The sequence below is a fragment of the Toxotes jaculatrix genome, chromosome 5 (genome assembly GCF_017976425.1).
Source record: "Toxotes jaculatrix isolate fToxJac2 chromosome 5, fToxJac2.pri, whole genome shotgun sequence".
Taxonomy (NCBI): Eukaryota; Metazoa; Chordata; class Actinopteri; family Toxotidae; genus Toxotes; species Toxotes jaculatrix.
This window is the reverse complement of record NC_054398.1, coordinates 29034725-29050401: the sequence shown is the minus strand read 5'-3', so window position 1 is coordinate 29050401 and position 15677 is coordinate 29034725. Positions and strand designations below refer to the sequence as shown.

Sequence of the window (15677 nt, the reverse complement as noted above, 5' to 3'; positions counted from 1 at the left end):
ACGGGCTACGTCTCTTTAAAGGAGCAGACACCTGGCTGATGTCACAGTGTACTGGAGTCCACCTGAACATCACTGCGGGGTGGGGGGTGGGGGGGGCGGGTGATCTCCCGTCACGTGATGCTGATCAGCATTAGTTCGTCTCGGAGCCGTTTGGAGTGAACGTGTGAAAAGAAGCTGCGGTGGAAGTGGAAGCCTCTGATTGGTTCTGATTCTTTATTGGCAGCGATGGTGAAAGGAAGCAGGGCTCAGTCTGTTCTCAGAGTAATGTGTCATTACGTCCCACATGGACAGGAGGGGGGACTGATCTGAGGACAGTTACAGCAGTGGATGGCGTCAGGAAGCTGGGGGGGGGGGGGGGGGGGGATTCCTCAGCCAGGTATAAAGAGCAGCTGCTGTTTCCTGATGCCTGAGACTGAGCTGAGGATCTGATGTGGACGTCACTGGTGAGTTGCACTGAGCTCAGGCTCTGCTCACCCTTCCTGTTTCTGCTCTTTGCTTCCTTTGATCAGAAAACGTTTTTTTTTTTCTTTCAGGTGAAAAAATCAGTTTAAACATCATCTAATGTTTGAGTTTTTTTTAGACTTTATACATTAATTCATTTAATTCATTAATCGGCAGCAGGGAGTTCACCTGTTACTCAGCAGGATGAAAGGTAGCAAAATCAGCTCCACCTCTAACAGCTGTAACATGAAGGCGATGAACACATGAATGCATCAATAATTATAATCCACTAATATCTGTTATTCTGAAACACTTCACTCTGCAAAATTAGTATTTTACTGTTGGTGCTTTAAGCAGATTTGATGCTGATACTTTTGGTAAAAGTGTTTCTGCACTGTGGTAACAGAAGGTTTACTGAGGGAAAACATCAGAGAAGAGCTGCAACAATGAATCCATTTGTCCACCGAGAAAATCAATCAGCAGCGATTCTGATAATCAATTAACTGTTGATTTTTTTTAAAAAAAGAAAAAGTACCAAAATTCTCTAATTCAGTTTCTCAGACGTGAATTTTTTGTCTCATTTGAAGACGTCACTTTGGGCTTTGAAGAAGATGAATCAAAAATGAAAAGAATCAGAATCAGCAGCTGCAGAGTAAATCTTCCAGCTCTGCCCGTTTGAAAGGTCTTTAAAGTCTTTGAATTCAGTTTCCCTAAAAAAGAAAAAGCTCAGGAAGATGTGTGTGAGATGGTGAAGCGCAGTGTTGGATCTGGTCTGTGGCTGAGCTGCAGGAGGCTGCTCACAGCAGACGGGTCCATGGACTCAGATCTGTTTGCATTGGTGAACCCATCCTTCAATGCTTTCTGCTGCTTATCTGACTCCAGGTCAGTTTAATTCGATTATTTATGTCATTAGGAGTTGTTGTTATATCCTGCTGGGACTGGTGAGAAAGGCTCAGTGGGTTCATGTTATTGATAAATACTTTCTTACTTACTTTTCGTTCCTTTTGTCTCTGATTGTGAAGCAGGTGTTAGATTCCAGTCTGTGGCAGGAAGGACTTTAAAAACTTTGAGGATGTGTTTTATTTTGAAGAGATCACTCTGAGGATGTGTTTGTAATGATGTGTTTTGTAGGAAACATGGAACAAGTACCTGAACCAGACGTCAATGCCTCTGCTTGGCTCCGCCCCTGCTTTAATGCCTCCTGCCAGCCTCAAATCAGAGCAGCGTGTCCATTCAGCACTGTTCAGCTGATCCTCATCGCCATGGTAACCACCTCTCTCAGCATCATCACCGTGCTGGGCAACACGCTGGTGATCCTGTCTATCAAAGTGAACCACCACCTGCGGACCGTCAACAACTACTTCCTGTTGAGCCTGGCGGTGGCCGACCTGATCATCGGCTTGGTCTCCATGAACCTGTACACGCTCTATCTCCTGCGGGGCCGCTGGCCCCTGGGGGCTGCGCTCTGCGACATGTGGCTCATTCTGGACTACGCGGTGAGCAGCTCCTCCGTGATGAACCTGCTGATCATCAGTTTGGATCGGTACTTCTGCATGACGCAGCCGTTCAGCTACCCGGCACAGCGGACGGGTGGGATGGCCGGACTTATGATTGGAGCAGCCTGGCTGGTGTCCTTCGTCCTCTGGGCCCCCGCCATCCTCTGCTGGCAGACCGTCGGGGGCAAACGAGTCGTCCCCGATGGAGAGTGTTACACCCAGCTGCTGGCCAGCCCTGCTGTCACTCTGGGGACGACGCTTCCCTCCTTTTACCTGCCGGCGTTCATCATGATTGTCCTATACAGCCGCCTGTCCGCCGCCAGCCGCAGCCGCCTGAGCGTACTCCAGTCAGAGCGAGACACGCTCAGGACATCCAGTCCGTCCATTAAAGACTTCCTCTTGAAACGACGGAGCTGGGTGACCAGTGACCCAGGATCAGACTTGTCTCTGAACCAATCAGAGTCCAGCATTCAGAAGACCAGAAGGAACCGGAGTGCGTCCAGAAGTCCTGGAGACACGTCAGAGTTGGCAGACATCTGTCTTCCTTCTCAGCCATGTCTCACTCGGACCACCGCCTGCCGCACCAGAGACAAAGACTACAACAAGATTGAGAACGACTCCTCGTCCAACACCGACCTGCACAGGACGGCCTCGGTGGCGTTCTCCGCCTGTCCTAGCTTCAAGTCTCAGGAGAGGAGGAGGCGTCGAGTGATGGCGAGGGAGAGGAGGGTCACCAAGACCATCCTGGCCATACTTCTGGCCTTCATCCTCACCTGGACACCCTACAACATCATGGCCGTCATCGCCGCCTTCTGCCACGTCTGTATCCCAGACAGCCTGTGGACCACAGGATACTGGCTCTGTTACATCAACAGCGCCATCAACCCCGGCTGCTACGCCCTGTGCAACATCACCTTCAGGAAAACCTTCTGCAGCCTCCTGCGCTGCCGCAGCAGGAAGCTGCGATGACACAGGTGAGGTTACAGGTTCAGCTCAGTCCGGCAGGTGAAAGATGAGTTTGTTTTTTTTCATCAGTCAATCAGATTTTATTTGTACAGCACTTTTCGTACGGGGAGGTGTTGGATGAGCAGGTTACAGAGTTTCCCAACAGCTGGTTCTGAACGTCACAGTGAAACAGACAGAGGTGATGAGACCAGCTGAGGAGATGTCAGAGGATAGGCCGTGGGTTATGATGGGATCCGAAACGTGTCCTCTGTTAATGAGTAGGCTGAGAAACGTGTAATTTAAATATGACAAAAGCAAGAGAGTCTGATTAATCGTCCACACGTGAGTTAAAGTCTCCTAAAATATCAGCTGTGCTGTAGTTGGATAAAAGACAACAGCTCTGAGACAACAGACGTCCATGGTTTGGTCTGTGAACTGTCACACAGAGCAGGAGGCTGCTCACAGCTCACCTCTAATTTTCAAACCATGTGTTTTCATCAAAGTAATGTCCTTAAAATCATGTGGCGCTGAGAGGATGGACGCTGTGGACAATGAAAGAGCGGCCGGTCCATCTGTGCTCAGACATGTCTCAGTTCATACATTCAATCAGTATTATTAATTAAAATCAGCTTGTCAATGAGAAACATCATGTTTAAAGAGACACTCAGTCAGGTGTGTGTGAGCAGCTGGTGGTTTATGTGTGTGTAGATCTGAAACCATTAAACTTCACACTCAGTTCAGTGTGGTGTGTGGTGGTGGTGACGACAGCAGGAATCACTGAACTGTCGGGGTCTCAGAGGGTCAGAGTTGGAGGTGAACTGAAGTCACAGTGTCTGGTCCATCGGGACCTGGGGGGACATTTCGTGTTTACCTTCACCACAGTAGATCCTACACTGAAAATCCTCAGAGCTTTTTCAGCTCACGCTGAGTGTCAGCCATGTCTTTGCAGCCCTTTTGCGTCCCTGTGGTTGTTTTTCGTCTCTTTGCGTCTGTTGTTCTAAGACATTGATTGATTGGCTTTCTAACAGGAAATGTTACAGTAACTGATACTAACAACCAGCAGCCAATCATCTTTTTTCTCAGGTTGGGCTGATACCCTGTATAGCCAATCAGATGCCACGAGAAACACAAACACACACTCGTCTGCCATTTCACACCAGTAAACAGATCAGACTCTTCACAAAAACAATGTACAGTATTTAATTTCTTAATTTATACAAGTCTCATCTTGCAGCCTCAATATTCTATATTTCAAAAAATAGATTTTATAGAAGATTTTGTCGTTACAGACTCATCAAAGCCTTCTATGTTTTTTACATATTTTAAAGGTGATGATTCCAAACATATCGAAAACCAAAACCTGATCAGAGCGTCAGGTTCAGGTTTCAGAGCAGCTCAGAACATCACTGGGATGTTAACTGAATTTGAGCTACAGCTTTTAGGACTAACTGTTAAAACCAACTATCACCTATGAGGACAGAATTACCATCATTAGCTAAAACTGGGGAAAAGCTTCCACATTTAATCCACAGAAACACAAAAAACATCAAATCAGAAAATCTGTAAAACAAGAGTAAAAGGCAAAGGAGGCCGAAGGTGGAAGGTGGTTGGTGTGTGTCGGAGGAGTCTCTCGGTTTTTGACTTTGATGAAGGAGGGAAGACGATTGTTCAGCTGGAGGAGGAGAAATCTTTCAGTCTTCTGCATCTTTCATCCTTTAGTTTGACTTTTTCTCCCCTGTGAAAGAAAGAGGAATTGAGAGGGTTAATTCACACTGAGGCGTCTGAGCTTATCCATTGAACCCACTAAATCTACAGCAGCTCTGCAACAAACTCGTCATGTTCAAACTTTAAAGCTTCAGTAAAAGAAGCTGTAAAAAATTCAATTCAATTCAGTTTTATTTATATAGCGTCTTCCACAATCAAAATTGTCTCAAAGCGCTTTACAGAGACCCAGAGCCTGACCCCAGAGCAAGCACTTAAGGCGACAGTGGCAAGGGAAAACTCCCAGGTGGAGTTGGGCAGATGGTGAAACTTCTTTCACACTGACCCGTGCGGACTCAGAAACCTTGAACTGGCCTTGAGTCCATACTGATGGTCCATACTGATGGACGGAAGTGTTTTTGAATCATCAGATTTCTGCTTGGTAAAACTGCTGTGGACTTTTTTTTTTTTTTTTTTCTGTTTGTGGAAAACTTTCATTCCCGAAGGCACTGACATCCACAGCTGAAGCTCTGACCAGAAAAACGCTCACATTTGAAAAACCAGACGGTAACAAATGGGACTGTTTGGTGTTTGTAGGTTCAGTTCACTGATTTGTTGATTAAAGTAATTTAATCCCTCTAAAATGAGCAGGATGAGTTTTACCTAAATCTTGGCCTGGATTCTAAACCAGGTTTCACGTCTCACCTCTGGTCTTCTTCACCTTGGGGGAGCAGGGTTTGGACACTTTGACGGTAGTTTGGCACTCGGCGTTGAACAGCACTCTCTTCAGCGTTCCCGACCGACTCTTGGTGTTGGTGGTGGCGTCGCAGGATCCCCATGGTCCGAATTTATACTTACAGTCACCTGAAAGAAGGCGACAACATTTAACCCTTTAATTCACTTTATTAGTCTTTCAGAGGCGTCACTTCAAATCTTCACTACAAACTAGTTTCAATCGTGTTCAGCACACTTTGTTCTTCATTTAATCTTAAACACTAACAAAACCAAATGCATGATCTTTAGCAGGAATCTGTCACAGGTGGAGTGTTCCTTTAAAATCCGCTCCCTGGCTCTGAGATCCATTTGTCAGCTGCTGCAAGTTTCTGGGCATCTGGCTTGAGGCTCCATTTAATCCTGACCACTGCAGCCTCTGCTCACTCCTCTCCCACAGACAGATACATTGCTTTTTATTCATTTACAAAACCCTCATTGGTAAAACACCTTCATACCTACGCTCTTTGCTTAATATTCATAACACTAGTCACAGTCTTCGTTCCAGCAGCTTCATTAACCTCCTCATTCCAAAAGCCTGCACCTCCTTCTGTCGCTCCTCTTTTCAGTTTTCTGCAGCAAACAACTGGAGTCATTTGCAACAGACTCTAAAACTCGGCTCATTCAAACCACTCTGCTCTTTTAAGAATCCATTACAAACCATTCACCCTGTGAGAGATCTCACTGTATATATGTTGTACACATTACATTCTCATTTTGATTAATATATATTGAAATTGTATGATTAATTGGGATGTTTTTCTTGTATCTGCTCTTCATGCTGCCTCTTGGCCAGGTCGTCATTGTAAATGAGAATTGGTTCTCAGTTGACTTACCTGGTTAAATAAAGGTTAAATAAAAAAAACAAACAAACAAACAAACAAAAAAAAACATGTTGCCATGGTAACAGGTGATGATCTGTCACCTCAGACTAACTGTTCATGTTTATGGTCCTGTTTGTCAGTAGCTTTGTCCAAGCGTCAGCAGACAACTTCTTCACCGTCAAATTAAGAGCCCGAACAAACACAGACAGTGACTTTAAAGGAGCCGTTCGCCCTGAAGTCAACGTCTAAGTGGACGATCAGATGAACTCCCAGCTTTCCTTCTCTTCACATTTTAAAATATATGTTCATACAGATATATATGTATATGTATATGTGTGTATGTATGTATGAACATTCAGTGTTGATCACCCTCAGAGAAGCTCAGGTTCCCTGAAACTTAATTTGAATTTTTTTTTAAAGACAAAAGAGCTTGATGCTAAATTTTCGTCTGTGATGTCCAGAGTCTAAACTGATGTCTGTGCTCTCAGTTCATCTGATCCTCTCCCCTTCAGACCACTGTGTTTGTCTTTGAGGCCTCAGGATTTAGAACCAGAGCTGGACAATTGAGAAGTGATCAGTTCCTGTGATACGAGCAGCAGTGACTGAACCACCTGTGTTATTCAGACTTACTGTTTTGACCAGCAGATGTCGCCATTTGTACTGAATCAGTTTGAACTGTGACCCATGTTCAACATTTCATACTGATTCAGTCAGACAGGATCTGGTCTCCCGTCTCTAATCCGGTTCAGGAAAATCACAGTGGACTGAGTGTGCTGGTGTCAAAGGTTTTTAAGAAAACAAAATCATATTAATCTGAGAGCACAGAGCATGAAATCCAGCACACACACCCAGTTTATTCTGTGTGTGTGTGTGTGTGTGTGTGTGTGTGTGTGTGCATGCGTGTTCAGGTGTCTGTGTGTTCAGGTGTGTGGCTCTGATGTGCATGTGCTGACTGAGTCTTACTGATGTCCTTCTTCCAGTTGCAGGGGATCTTGCAGTGGATCTTGTCCGTGCGGTCTTTGCAGGTGGCGTCTCTCAGTCCGTCTCCGCAGTCTCCGTGTTCTGGAACACACTTCCCGTACTGAGTCTCTGTGGTGGAGCACTCTGACGCCGGCCTGGACTTATCATGTTTACCACCTGGTGGAGCAGAGTCACAGCTGCTGTCAGAGGAAACCTCTACATGAGTCATGTACTGAGTCATGTGTAACAGAGGACAGACATAAAGAGCGGAATCTTCCTTTAAATCAAGTAAATGTTCTTTTCTTATCAACATGCATCCGGAATCAACGTCTGATCATTTTAAAGCTGTTTGATTCATTTTAAGCTTCATTATTAGTTTTTCTGTTTCTCCTGAAAAACATTTCAGAAGCAGATATTTGACTTTTCACTGCACATTTATCTTCTAACTGAAGCTTCCAGTTTCTTTTCAGATCACAATTTTATACATAAAAAGTATGATCTGTTTATAAAATACACTCACATTCAAACCACTTTGTTACTTAAAATATGATTAAATCTCAACTGCGGTTCTGATGTTCATGTTCCCCTGAGGATGAGACACCTGACGTTCCCATCAGCCTCAGCGGTAATGATGACTGGTCAAGGGAGCGAACAGGTGATACTGAGACTGCGAACACGTTGTGGTTATTCAGAGAGCTCACCTTTGTGGTTTTTGGCTCTTTTGCTGGCCTCAGTGGTGAGAGTCAGGACCAGGACCAGGAGCAGCGTCACTGAGAACAAACTTCGCATCCTGCATAGACAAGAACATGGACGTCTTTAACAGGATGATGGACACAACAACACAACACAACACACAACCAGGGGCATCAGAGCAGAACCAGGTACGGGGGCCAGTGGAGGATCTGAGCACGAAGGTGTTGAATCTGTTAAATCTGTACAAAGCCCGTCTTTTTTTTTTTTGGGCTCTAATCTGATTTCATGTCGTCTGCTCGTCGATGTGACCCTGATGTGTAACTGTAGCGTGATCTGGACCAGCTGAGTCCTCCAGGGACAGATGGTCCACATTTAGTCCAAACAAAATCTGCTTCCTTTTCAGCTCAGCCGCTAAAATCTCACAACGCTTAAGCCAAATAATCTGAGCATTGTCACAGCAGCATGAGGATTATGGAAGTAGGCTAATGTGTTCACACACTCTTCCTGTTGTCACTTCACTCGTCCAGTTGTTTTGCTCACAGGTTTTTATTTCTTTCTGTTTTTCCCTCAGTGTTTGTGTGAGCGTCGCACAGCGGCAGCACAATCAGCTCTACCACAACCCCCCCCACCCCCGCCCGGGCTGTTATTGTGCTGAGAAATGACAGACTCCTCTTTCAGGCCTCCATTAAAGCTGTGCTTCTCTTTCACTTGTCAGCTGGCAGAGCAAATCCTGTTCTTCTCGCTCCTCCTGCGGCTTTTTATGAGCAAAGAACCGGCTCTCAGCAGGCCTCCAGTCTGTCCTCCATCAATGAGGGGGGGGGGGGGGGGGGGGGGTGGTAGGGGGTGACGAGGCCAAGCAGCATCTGAAAGGGCCCTTTAGATTCCCCCTCAAAAGAATACTGATTCATTGGCTCAAAACAAAGCCTCCTCTAGCCTGGTTTCATTTCTCCAAAGCCTACACTGAGTCCATGCCACGTCTTAGGAGCTCTACACCCCCATTACCCGCCCTGAATAGAAACTCATTTGCATAAGAAAACAATGAAATCTTAGCATGAAGAAAAGGAGTGGGATGCTCCCTTTGGTTCAAAACTAGGAACAACATTTAGAGGAACTTCCTCCTGAATCTCAGGGTTCACTCTCACATCCGGAGCCAAAAGTGGAACAAAGTTTAAGACGACTGAGTTTGATCCTGCAGAGCTGGTTTCACAGCCAAGGCATAAAGGAGGAGGACAGGCGCCTTCCTGTGTGTGAAGGTGTGGTCTGATCACTGTGAAGAGGGAAAGGAAAAGAAGCTGCAACGCTCAGGTTAGAGTTAGGGGTTAATTAACCCGAACCCTTCAGCAAAAAAATAAATAAATAAACAAACCAAACAAAAACAACCAGCAAATGTCTCCTGGACGAAAGGAAGATTATTTCTTCAGTTCAAATGAAATAAACATCTGAAGCTGGAAACACAAACAACAACAAAGTGACTCCGACTTAAACAAAACAATATGGAGGTTATGGAAACGGTGCCAGAGGCTGAAACATCTGCAGACCTGCAGCAGTTAATCTCTTTACTGAGCATGCACAGAACACAGGTTTGGTTACAGCACACGTTGCATGAACATTGCATGAACGTTACAGGCACAAACTCTTTCCCAGCAGCACTGTGGTTTCTTTTTTATTTCTTTCAAAATAAAAGACAAAAGCTTAACAGAAAGAAACCATGAAGACAAAAACAAAAACCAGAATTAGAAGCAAATGAATTTCACCTAATGGTTAATGATCAAAACTAAGAGCCCGCATTATTTGTTTACAATCTATCCTTCAAAATGAAGTTTGAGAAATGAATCATCACAGAAAATCAAGACTTCATGTATGAAATTATCGGATGGATCCTTCGATGGATCCACTTTCATTACTGATGAATCGATTCCTGAATTATTGTGTTGATAAATAGTTTTGTCTAAAATCAGAAAGTATTCAAAATGCTAAACCTAAAGTTTTTGTCTGAGACTTTGTCACAGACTTTACTGTAACGACACAAAGAAAAACAGCTTCAGAGAGAAGAAGCTAAAATCAGTGATTTTAAAACTATGACTCATCGTTTGATTGATTCTGTTTATGGACTAAATGTTGAACAGGTTCATCTTTTCAGCTTTGATCCTACAAACTGAAAAGAAAAACACAGATGGAAAAACATTTTCTTCTCTGTGTCAAATAAAAAGAGAAAAAACTTACTTGTCGAGCTGAGAGAAGCAGCCGGTCGAGCTGTGGAGTCGTCGCCTTCTGTCGCTGCCTTCAGCTGCTGCTCCTGAACAACCCCCCCCCCCACCCCCACTCACACACTCACACACTCACACACTCACACACTCACACACTCACACACTCACACACTCACACACACACTGCGACAATGCTGAAAACCAGCCTCATGGTGACATCACAGGCTTTAATCCAAACCCTGATGAACAAAACAAGCTCAGCTCATTAGCATAAAGTGTGTGTGTGTGCATGTGTGTTTCATATTTCACATTTTTTTGTGTCATATAGAGAGGAGTGTGAGCTCTGTGTAGTGGCTGTGTGTGTGTGTGTTGTCTGCAGGAGGCTGCTGTGTGTAGTGCAGAGGTCAGCGTACAGGTATGTGTGCACCCCTGGTCCCACAGTGGACTGGGTCAAAGTTCAGACACAGTAAACTCTGAGAGGGAGGGGGGAGGAGTACTGTCACACACCTTCGTCTTACTGTGATGTCAAATACATGTTGTGGTTTGTGGTGGTGCATTGTGGGTATTGTAGGATTTATGGTCGTCTTCTTTCCTGAGTGACTCGTCTGTTTCATTTCCTGTGGAAACATCTTTTCGTTGTTTTGTCTTTCAGAAGTTTGACGAACTGAAGAACTTTGGTCTCTCACTTCAGTAAAAGAACCAGTAAGAACCAGCAAGAACCAGTAAGAACTGATACCACCGTCCAGAAATACTCTGATACAAGTAACTGAGTAAAAGTACTTAGTTACTTTCCACCACTGCTTAACAAAGATCCTGGATTTCAACCTTCGTATTTGAGAAATCCTGGATGTGAAAGACTGAGGACGAGAAAGCCCCCGTCTTGTGAGTTCTACGAGAACCACTCTGGGTTCCCTCTGTCCTCGCTCTGTCCTCCCTCAGGAACAAACAGCAGAGTGAGAGCAGAGATGGCCTCAGCGCTCTGATGGCTCAGTCATGCGTGGAGACCATTGTTGTGGACTGGAGCTGGGAACAGAGAGCGGGAGGCCGGATCAGAGAGCAAAACCCTCCTGTCCCTCTCTGAATGGGACCTGTCCTCCCTCAGGTCCCGTGTCCTCTCAGCAGACAGGACTCAAATACAAAGAAGCTCATGAGAAACGTGACGAGGTGAAGCAGTTTCCTGTGACACTTTGTCCAAAGTCCAGTTAATCTGTCACATGATCAGGAGCCCAGCAGGAAGGTTGGTATTATTCAGATTTATCTCTGACGATGAGCCGGAGCCGCAACTCAGAGCAGTGAAGTGAACCAGCGTCTGTTACAGGCACCAGTAAAACTAGATCATCAGTTTTTTACAGTCCAGCAGCTCATCAGAGTCCAAAGGGACGTCCTCAAATGTCTCGCTCTGTCCAACCGCCTCAGATTCACAGATTCAGTCACAGTGACATTAAACTTTTGCTTTCTCATTAGCTGAAAACTAAAGCTGTAATAATCCAGATGCAGAGAAGCAGCAGGAAACAGTAAACCAGCTGCTGATTAATCAATCAATTCATTCATCAGACGTGTTACTGACGAGCTTTTATTGCAGGTCACTCAGAAACGATAAAACCAAACAAACACTTTCATACAGTGGATTATCCGACTGCTGCCTCATTAATTATTAATACAGACTTAACTGCTTTGGCAGAATCTGGCTTCAGCTTCAAACGTCCAGCACTGACGAGTCTCAGCTCCGTATACAGTAAAAACACATCACAGAAAGCATCTGTTTGCTTCACAGTCAGGTAACAAATTACAAACTTCTCATGTTGACCGGAAAATCTAAAGTTTGACTGAAGCATCCGACGACTCGCTTCACTGTTCGATCACAAGCAAAACGTGTTTTTACCTACAATAATCCATAAATAAGTAAACTGATCAGAGCCTACGATTAATATCCGAAGAGCTATTTCCAAAGGTCAGACAGACAGGCAGGCAGACAGACAGGCAGAGAGACAGAGAAAGACAGACAGGTAGACAGAGAAACAGGCAGAGACAGAGTGAGACAGACAAGCAGACAGAGAGACAGAGTGAGACAGACAGGCAGGCAAAAAGAGAGAGAGAGAGAGACAGGCAGAGAGACAGAGTGAGACAGACAGGTAGACAGAGAAACAGGCAGTGAGACAGGCTATCTGATATGGCGAAGCGTCTAGTTTTCATCACGTTCAGCAGCTGTTTCACACAGTTTCAGTCCACATGAGGTCGTGTGAGCTCAAGCTCTAACGTCCACAGATGAAGACGTTCAGTCTGAATTCGCTTTAGTGTCCAGAGGTGTCTCTGCTCTAACTTGGAGTCAGCTGCAGCACAAAGGACAGGCGTCTACAAACAGACCCTCAGCTCTGGTCAGTTAAAGCAGTTTGGACAAAAGACAACTGAAAATGATCCATGCCCCCCCCCCCCCCCCCCCAAATGATCCAAGGAGTAAAGACATAAAAGACAAAAGGACAGACAGATGTTCTGAACAGATGTTAGAAGTCAGACCGCTGTCTCTTGGTCTTCTCTCTGGATCATCTGGTAATGTTGGCGGTTCTCCAGGTACTCAGCCAGTTCCTGGTCGTTGGCCTTCTCAGCTCGCTGTTTAGGAGTATCACCCTGAGAGAGAGAGACAGACATTTAGTCTGATGTGACTTCAGCAAGGGAGGACGAGTTTGATCCTGATCCTGAGCCTGATCCAAATCCTTTAATATTGATTATCTAATACTGAGTCTGATCTGACATCTACAGACGAGATGTCTCACTCTGCTGGAGCTGAACTACAGACAAACATACAGGCAGTGAGAGAGACGGTCAGAAAGACAGGCAGGCAGACAGACAGAGAAATAGACAGGCAGGCAGGCAGACAGAGAACCAGACAGGCAGAGAGACACACAGACAGACAAGCAGGCAGGCAGAGAGACAGACAGAGAAACAGGCAGGCAGGCAGTCAGACAGAGAGAAACAGACAGGCAGAGAGACAGGCAGACAGGCAGGCAGACAGACAGTTTGTCTCTAACTCTGCAGTGAATCTCGGCTTCACACCAACTAACACATTAACTCTTTTCATTTGCTGGAGAGGAGGAGAAGAAACTCAGATTATGGGCTGCTTCCTGTTACCACTGGCTTCACCATGGCAACGGTGAGCCACGGCCTTTGTGTGTGTCGGAGCGAGGCCGGGATCCTGCGGCGCTTGGTTTTTCAATGACACACAACATTAATCACTTTATAGAAGTGGGTCAAATACTGCTGGAGACCATTTAAAGTGAGTTCGAAGGCTCAGGCTGGTGCCGTCACTGTGCCTGAGAACCTCTCACAAAACCGCCTCATACGGCAGGAAGCATCCGCCGCTGAGTGTCACTCACTCAGCGCGTCATTCATCAAACACATCAACGGAAAACATGGAGTTCTGGTGTCAGAGTCACAGAGTCTCTGTGTCTGTCTCTGTCACCACTGATCCCAACATGTGGGAAAACATCAGGCAGAACCAGGACCGGAAGTCAGGCTGCGTCTCAGACCCACACCAGACGGACTCTGTCCAGTGTTCACGACCACATTGATACAGGACCACATCAGACACATACAGTTCCTAATGGATCAGGATGTTTTCAGGACGTCTCTGATGATTACAGTGGAAACGGGATTTTCCTCAAAATAAAATTCCAACTTAAATTCATTTAAATTCATTATTCATTTAGAAGCAGACACTTTGTTCTCTGTATTTCTGCCTGTTGTGTCCACACTGACTCAGCCTCTGTGGGAAACTGGGACGAATAAACTGGAAGTGAAGACACTAAACTAGGGGTGGGCGATATGTCCAAACTATCATATCATGATTTTTTCATGGTAAAATCACGATCACGGTTTTATCACAGTTCATTTCTACAGTGAAGTTAATTGCTGCTCAATTACTTTGAGCAGTCTTTTGAAACCGTAGTTTTCCACTGTTTTGATAGAAATCGTATCTTTTGCTAGGTAAAAAGTAACTGCGTCAGTCACCTCTTTCCACCGTTTGCTACTTCTCTCACACAGCGTGCTTTTATCAAAGGCTTGTGTTATAGGTGGTTGTTTCTGTGTAATGTCTTTAGCCGTTACCACTGGCTGATGTGTGGTTGGCCTCGCTGCTTGGCTCTCAGCTAATTGTTTCGGATGCTGCCTCTTCAGGTGGTTAAAGAGGTTCGTTGTGTTGCCATCCGAAGAACGAACCTTCTCTGTGCAAAAAGTTTGTTTGTAAACAGTTGTTTGCGCTTTGTTGTTTGGAGAAAACCTAAACTAGCTCCAAACTCCAAAGCTTTCACTTTCGTTGTCGGCCATGGCTACCCGCTACACCTTGACTAAAACAGCGAGGCTAGTAAAAAAAATCAGCACTGCTCATACTTCGCCATGATTGGTTGGTCATGTTCACGTGAAGCGGGCTGTTAGTTGCCCAAGGAAAAAAAAAACTTTTCGTGCTTCTGTGCCCAAGCATAGAGCTGCAATTAATAGAATGTGCCCTATAGACGATAATACGATCTCTCTCCTCTGGCAGATCGTCAACACTTTCTAATCCTTCACGATCTAATATCGTCATATCGCACACCCCTACACTAAACACAACTTAGCTGAATGAGCTTCTTCTTCTGTTGTGTGTTTGCAGCAGTTTGTTACAATGTGAAACCAGATCCAGACACAGTATACAGCTGCTGCACAGCGAGCTGAACGGACTGTACCAGCGTTAGTGTTGGACTTTGTGTTGGGGTGTTTTCAGCCGTTCTGCCGTCTGTTGCATCTGAGGGGGAGTCAGCTGATTTCTGGCTCTGGATCAGTGGGAAGCCTGATGTGAACGCAGTGTCAGTGCAGCTTCACAGAGATGACGAGCTCAACACTCACTGTTTGCTGCTCTAACACTGAATATAACCGCTTTCCCTCCAGTTACCACGGCTGATATAAAGGCTTCATGAACTCAGCAGTAAACAGGAAATCATTTCATGAAACGACTGGTTATTTTTGGGTGGATTTGTGATTGTTTCCGTCATCGTTTAAATAAATGTTGAACTGGAAAACTGAGCTGGTTTCTGCTTCTCATGGACTCAACAACCACAAAACACTGCTGTAAAAATCTGTATCATTCAGTATGTGAAGAAGTTCATCAGTCTGAGCCCAGATGAGATGGTACCAACGAATTACTGTCCCTCAGCTGCTCAGTGGGAACATGGAGTGTGTGTTACAGGTGAGAGCTGTTTTACCTGCAGATCTGTCTTCATGAGCGACGCCCCAGCCTCCACCAGGTAGTGACAGACACTCCTCTGACAGGAGGTGGCAGCTTTGTGAAGTGCTGTCTCACCACTGAAACACAACAGAAAGATCAATCACACACAGAAAGGAATGTAGTTCACAGAGTGACAGGACGGAATTAGACGCACAACAGAAACACAGACACTTACGTCTCTCTCTCTGTTATGTCCAGGTGAGACGTGGGCACTAAATGTAATGACACAAACAAAAATTTCATGTTAAAGAAAATAGGAAGTACAACTCTGGAGGAAGTGACGACATACACTGACTGTCCAAATCATTTACTCCAAACTCAGAAGGTGAACAAACAAAACGAGGGAAGTTACTTTATTTATTGGGTTTTTTTAATCATGTATTTA

The 15677-nt window shown here is 45.2% G+C and overlaps 3 protein-coding genes across 8 annotated transcripts in view; 1 reads left to right on the top strand and 2 right to left on the bottom strand.

Annotated features, from left to right (window-relative positions):
* Positions 1 to 385: 385 nt before the first annotated feature.
* Positions 386 to 3507, top strand: chrm4b (cholinergic receptor, muscarinic 4b). Of its 2 annotated transcripts, none has more exons than XM_041037649.1 (2): positions 386 to 443; positions 1573 to 3507. In XM_041037649.1, exon 2 carries the CDS (start codon positions 1578 to 1580, stop codon positions 2904 to 2906), a length of 1329 nt encoding a protein of 442 aa, XP_040893583.1. In that variant the 5' UTR covers positions 386 to 443; positions 1573 to 1577; the 3' UTR covers positions 2907 to 3507. The 2 variants fall into 2 exon arrangements, with proteins under 2 accessions (XP_040893583.1, XP_040893582.1); XM_041037648.1 differs by lacking the exon at positions 386 to 443 and adding an exon at positions 1017 to 1323.
* A 561-nt stretch (positions 3508 to 4068) lies between these two features.
* Positions 4069 to 10132, bottom strand: mdkb (midkine b). 2 transcript variants are annotated; one of them, XM_041038500.1, is made up of 5 exons: positions 10055 to 10132; positions 7840 to 7928; positions 7142 to 7315; positions 5289 to 5447; positions 4069 to 4617 (listed from the first exon to the last, which is right to left on the bottom strand). In XM_041038500.1, exons 2-5 carry the CDS (start codon positions 7925 to 7927, stop codon positions 4598 to 4600), a joined length of 441 nt encoding a protein of 146 aa, XP_040894434.1. In that variant the 5' UTR covers position 7928; positions 10055 to 10132; the 3' UTR covers positions 4069 to 4597. The 2 variants fall into 2 exon arrangements, with proteins under 2 accessions (XP_040894434.1, XP_040894436.1); XM_041038502.1 differs by having other exon boundaries at positions 5305 to 5447.
* A 1465-nt stretch (positions 10133 to 11597) lies between these two features.
* The window catches only part of dgkzb (diacylglycerol kinase, zeta b), a 56251-nt gene continuing 52171 nt past the window's right edge, over positions 11598 to 15677 (bottom strand). For all 4 annotated transcript variants that reach the window (XM_041039341.1, XM_041039342.1, XM_041039340.1 and 1 more), the window contains 3 exons: positions 15468 to 15504; positions 15270 to 15369; positions 11598 to 12663 (listed from right to left, as the gene is read on the bottom strand). In XM_041039341.1, coding sequence (XP_040895275.1) covers positions 12547 to 12663; positions 15270 to 15369; positions 15468 to 15504 — 254 coding nt within the window. In that variant the 3' untranslated portion in view covers positions 11598 to 12546. The remainder of the gene's footprint in view (positions 12664 to 15269; positions 15370 to 15467; positions 15505 to 15677) is intronic.

What these genes read in the sequence shown, in the direction of transcription:
- mdkb (XM_041038500.1), bottom strand. Translation starts at nt 7,927, where the DNA reads ATGCGAAGTTTGTTCTCAGTGACGCTGCTCCTGGTCCTGGTCCTGACT. An exon ending in CAACTGGAAGAAGGACATCA is followed by an intron (nt 5,448 to 7,141) that starts GTAAGACTCAGT and finishes GCCTTCTTTCAG; the next exon opens with GTGACTGTAAGTATAAATTC. An exon ending in CAAGGTGAAGAAGACCAGAG is followed by an intron (nt 4,618 to 5,288) that starts GTGAGACGTGAA and finishes TTTCTTTCACAG; the next exon opens with GGGAGAAAAAGTCAAACTAA.
- chrm4b (XM_041037648.1), top strand. Translation starts at nt 1,296, where the DNA reads ATGCTTTCTGCTGCTTATCTGACTCCAG. An exon ending in TGCTGCTTATCTGACTCCAG is followed by an intron (nt 1,324 to 1,572) that starts GTCAGTTTAATT and finishes TGTGTTTTGTAG; the next exon opens with GAAACATGGAACAAGTACCT.